The sequence below is a fragment of the Haliotis rubra genome, unplaced genomic scaffold (genome assembly GCF_003918875.1).
Source record: "Haliotis rubra isolate DU_JTF1 unplaced genomic scaffold, ASM391887v1 Scf11, whole genome shotgun sequence".
Taxonomy (NCBI): Eukaryota; Metazoa; Mollusca; class Gastropoda; order Lepetellida; family Haliotidae; genus Haliotis; species Haliotis rubra.
In genome coordinates, this window is record NW_025765003.1 from 4,086,234 (window position 1) to 4,091,722 (window position 5,489).

Below are 5,489 nucleotides of genomic sequence, written 5' to 3' on the forward strand. Positions count from 1 at the left end.
TTAACTGGTGTGGGCTACAGGGATCAGATTCTTCGACCTGTGGCAATTCCTTTTCTGCAACGTCATGGCCCTGGGTTAACATTCCAACAGGACAATGCCCGCCCTCATACCGCAAGGGTTGCTATGGATTTCTTGCAACACCACAACGTTGACTTACTGCGTTAGCCTGCAAATTCACCGGATCTCTCCCCGATAGAGCATGTTTGGGACGAGATGGATCGACGTCTACGCCGTCTTCCTCATCCGCCAGATAACGTCCTTGACCTTGCAACAGAACTTGAGAGAATCTGGCGTGACATCCCACAAGCCTTCCTTGCACGTTTGATAGGCTCTATGTGTCGTCGATGCCCTGCTGTTCTCAATGCCGATGGTGGACATACCCGTTATTGAGCTTGTGACATGGTCGTTTGACCCCTGTCCCGCTTGTGGACTCGTGACGTCATTGTGATTGACTTTTCAGTTGAAATTCTCCCGACTTGTTATGGTCTCATGATCCCTCCATTAAAGTTTATATGTACCTTTGACATTGTTATCGTACTTATCAACTGGGATAATATTTTGACAATGCACAGTTTCTTTATGTGGCTAGTATAGATTTTGCAAAATATTTCATACTGTTTAAAGGTACTGTTTATACACAAACTGATGTAATGTAAAACAAATTTGTAACGTTAAAAAGATTATTATCATGAGTTTAGTAAATGATGAAACTCATTGAAAATTGTCGAATTCTTAACAAAACTTTTACATCAAAACGCAACTGTTCACATGCACGATATTTGCACATGCTTTTCATCAATATGATGCATGATCCTCGTATAATTCATCTGCATAAGGTTTGCAGTTGGTTCCCCCAAGTTAGAGGAGAGATTCATCTTCGATATAACCATATATACATACATAACATAGTGAGTGCTTTAAGTGAGTCTAAACTTTTGATGAGTAGTATATATGACGTATCTGATGTTGCACACAAAGCAGGCAAATAACCTGGCTTAACCATGCATCTCGAGGCGTATAGTCAGAACTGACAGAACATGTGAAGTGGATGTCGGGGAACAAATAAAGCGCATTTGAGCGAATAGAAGTAACTGTACGATACATAAATGTATAACAATACTCCTAACTATTACCAACAAGATAAATACATTGCATAACGAAAGCACTATAGCCTATTGTTCTACAGTCCACGTACGTAATCTAGATGTCTGGCATCATATCGAAAGAATTTATTCTTTGAACATGGCATTACATTTACCTAACCATCAAACTTACATGACATTAATCGATATAATATACAGAAACTTATCTCCATAATAATATACAGCTAAATATAAGATAATAAGCAACAACATTCGTTCATAACTATTCTCTTAAAATATAGGTCTTCAAGATTTTGTTTGTTGGCAGCACCAAGCCATATTCCAGCTTAAGGCAGCATATGACGCTTGATTGATAACGGTGTTAGTACCTACACCGAAACGTTGCACTCATTGCAATAAAGAAGTAGACTTTCCACAGATCTTGTTTTTTCTTCATCTATGCACCTTCTAACATGCCTCTCAAGGAAGATATATCGCAGCAGTCTGTAAATAAACCCAAGTTGGATACCATGCGAGCGAGTTAGCGAGTCTGATGACCCATTCATTCGCACCCTGCGTCAAGCATGGGCTGCTGACGACCTATTGTAACCCGGATCTTCAGAGGTAGGTCTTAGAAGTAATCACCGTCGTCCTAGTTCGCAATGGCTTCATTCAGAGCTGTCCAGAATGTGGCCTGATCCTCGGGGTTTTCTGGACACTCTGTGTACGAGTCGGTTTTCATCATGTACAAGAGCTCACGAGGAACACATTGTGCATCCACCTCCCCAATCTTTACAATAAGAATAACGCTCCGAGCTTCATAAACACCTTCCATTTTCGCCATCTCAAACTCATATCGACACCATTCGCTTGACAGGAAATTTGGAGAAAGAATGATGAGTGTTCGTCTGCTCGTCTGCACAGCTTTCACGATGTTCGAAGTGATTGGTTCTCCGGGTTTGAAGTCTCTGTGGTGAATGCACAGCCGCCTTCCCTGTCCTTCAAGCTCACTAACCAACTTGTCCACAAAGTCAAAGTCTTCATCAGAAGAAGACACAAAGGCATCGAAAACAAACTCATGTTCCTCTCTCTCGCTAGCTCTGACGGGACGGTAACGATCTCTAGCAACATAGTAGAGATACCTGAGCCTCCATCTATACCTGTACAACAGGGCCAGCACAGACAATGACAGAGTAAACGTTATGCCAACAAGGCAACTCGTTATAATTCCGAAAAGTGGCTTACATTGCTTTTGTAAGGCATCTACAAATTCTTCGGTCAAGTCAATTTTGTATTCATATAATGATTACACGTATAATTACTCACATTTCTGAAATGTTTTCTATTTTTAAAGAGCCAAGAGAGGAAAGCCACATTGTCACAGATACATGAGAGTGGGTTCTGCAAAATATCTACAGTAAGATTGTTTGAAAGGGTTTCCAAAGATTCACGAAAGTTTACTTCAAGTGTCAAGATTTGATTCTGGCTTAAATCCAGATACTTTAAGCTTTTCAAATGTCTAATATCAGGATCCCAGCAAGTGAGTTCATTGTTGCTGAGATCTAAATAAGTTAGTTTTGTGTTGAATTCAAATATGCTTCGATGAAGACGACGGATTCTACTTGCCGAAAGGTCAAGGATTTCTATCTTTGTCAAGCTTTGGAAGATGGTCCCACTATCATTTCTGAGTTTACGTAGTGCATCACCTATCAAATTATTTGAAATGTTCAAAAACGTTAAATTTGGAAATGCAGAAAAGAAGCTTTTTTTAATATAAGAACAGAAGGCGTTTGACAAATCTGCTCGTTTTAGAGATTCTAAACCTTTAATAGGACCTATCCATTTTGTCATAACGTTATTGGAAGCATCCAAGAATGTTATCTTGGGTAGGTTGATGTGCATGTCTGGAATAACTGACTTCATTTCGTAGTTTCTGACAGTGACGTTTTCAAGATCAGGAGGACCATGAAACATCTGTTCCAAGTGTCGCTTCATCCGTAGGTGGTTTGGGAACTCCCAAAAGAAATTATGAGTAATGCTCATATCACTCATATCAAGACTCTTCAACCCTTTTGCTTTACGAACATTATACACATAAGCACCGACCGTGAAACGATTGTCTACAATAGATAGTAGCTCTAGTGATGAAGGGTAGAAGTCAAATACACCTTCTTCCAGTGCCTCTATGAAGTTATGTCCAATATAAAGCCTTTGAATACACGTATGTTTCAAATACATGAACGTTGTGTTTTTTGCAACCACGCCAATCGTGAAGGGCAAAACAATTTTGTTCATCTTCAAAACTTTAATTTTAGTTCCAATCATCCCATAAGTAGACATGGTTCCGTTTGAAAGACCCAAGCCAGTGTTTCCAGACACATCTATGGTATGAATGTTCTTCAGAGGAGAAAACGCCTTATTGTGGATGTCGTAAATATGACAACTTGATAGATTCAGTAATCGAAGATTCGGTGTTGTGGCAAACATGTGTTCTTGTATATACAGCAGGTTACAGCGACCCGTGAATATTAGTTTTGTCAGATTAGCCAGCTTTTTGAAGCCTTTTCCCATCCGGGGTTTAGGTATACCGTCAATGTACAGCTCTTCCAACGACGTGGCGTGACTGAGCGGTTTGTCAGGATAGGTATAGGTTAATGTCGTGTTTAAGGCTGAATCACAGTTGCCGCAGAGTCTGAGAATACGTAACTGCACCAGACCAGAAAACGCACAAGGACTGTAAACATCGGAAGAGAGACTTAGATAGTTGCTGTTCAAATCCAGTTCAGTTAAAGAAGCGTAGTTTTTGAAACTATTGCATTTAATTTCCTCCAGTGAATTATTCCTCAGACTAAGATATATTATATCAGTGGGCAAACGTTGAGGAACCGCCTTGAGACTCCTGCTGGAGCAGTCAGCATGCCGTTGTTTACAGATGCATGGCTTGCAGTCGGTCGATTGTTGGGTTGCCATCTGATGGCTCAGGAACACTGACACCATGTTCAGAGCAAGGAAGCGGAACAGTTTCATTGTGGGGCTGAAAGAAAGCAAGCAGAGAACTTAGAGAAGAAATATAAGTTGTCTACCTTTCGTGCGCGTGCACATTTTAGGGCATTTTCTAAACATTCGAATCTAACAATTCAATCATGTGATTGACATTAGGAGTATCAATCAATTGGGAGACGATGACATGCATCCGGATCAGCGACCCCGACCGCCAGATCCCGTTATTTGCCTTTTGTAGCAAGCATGGGTAGCTGAAGATCAGTTCCAACCTGAATCTTCTTGGTGTAAATACTTTACCTTAGGGGGGACTACATTTCTTTTTTCAAGACCCGGGTTCGATTCCCCACATGGGTACAATGTGTGAAGTGTACCCCACCGTGATATTGCTGGAATATTGCTAAAAGCGGCGTAAAACTATACTCACTCACTCACGACACTGAACCTGTTACAGACCGACAATTTTTGTCTGTAAAAAACTGTTCTCGTTGCTTTCTAATGCTTGAAGTTTGTCAATAACACCACAGTTCATCACACTGTACAGGACGCGTTCAGAGCTTACGAGGTACGGTGGATAATGGAAATCAACTTCACTGATGTCTCATTGAAGTGTCAAAATAACAACTGACCCCATGCCCACATGTACGGAGGAATAGCATGATCATCGTATAAGTATGCAGATATGCATGTATACACACACACACACGCACGCAAATACACATAAATCCCAAATATAGATTTGTATTAGTTTGTCTTTGTTTAACCTGGCATTGCTTATACATATATACTCAAATAGTGTAATTTTGCAGTCGTTTTAGTGACACACTAAGTCAACCTGTCTTACAATGCTTTGATTTTGTTATACAAAATTAAATGAAATTGAATATGTTCAAGGAAACATTCATGTATGGAATCCGCAGTTACGTACATGCAGCCGTTACACTATTCTAGAAATAGGACCCACCTGATGTATGTTGCTTGTCTCCGTCCAATTCATGTGCTGAGCATAGTGAACGAAAGCTGTCGGCATTTGTGCTTGAACTCAATGTCAGAATCTTCAATATCTCTGTTCGAGGAAATTATTTATCACGACGCCAACTGTAGACATTTTCCAAATGCATGCATGCTAGGAAGTAAAGGTATCGTCCGAGACCCATGCGACCAATGTATGAAATGTACGTATCATGTGGCCTTCAAATGTGGCATTTAATTCGCAGGTCACGAAATGAAAGATCATTTAAGTGACTGTAAACAAATATGACTTAGGTGTGATGACTTAGCCAACGTTTTGAGATATTTTATATTATATATTATATAAAGTTATTTTTATGCATTTTGTTTTTCATATGAAATAATTGTAAATGTTGTTCATTGGCGAGACAGGTTTAAATAACTGCATTATATTGC

The 5,489-nt window shown here is 40.0% G+C and overlaps 1 protein-coding gene across 1 annotated transcript; it reads right to left on the bottom strand.

Moving 5' to 3' along the window:
* Positions 1–1,283: 1,283 nt before the first annotated feature.
* On the bottom strand, positions 1,284–5,126 carry LOC124285053 (toll-like receptor 4). Its single transcript, XM_046721202.1, is given in 3 exon segments — positions 1,284–2,385; positions 2,388–4,116; positions 5,047–5,126. Coding segments are annotated over 2 exon segments (2,373 nt in total). The 5' UTR covers positions 4,110–4,116; positions 5,047–5,126; the 3' UTR covers positions 1,284–1,734.
* Positions 5,127–5,489: the final 363 nt, after the last annotated feature.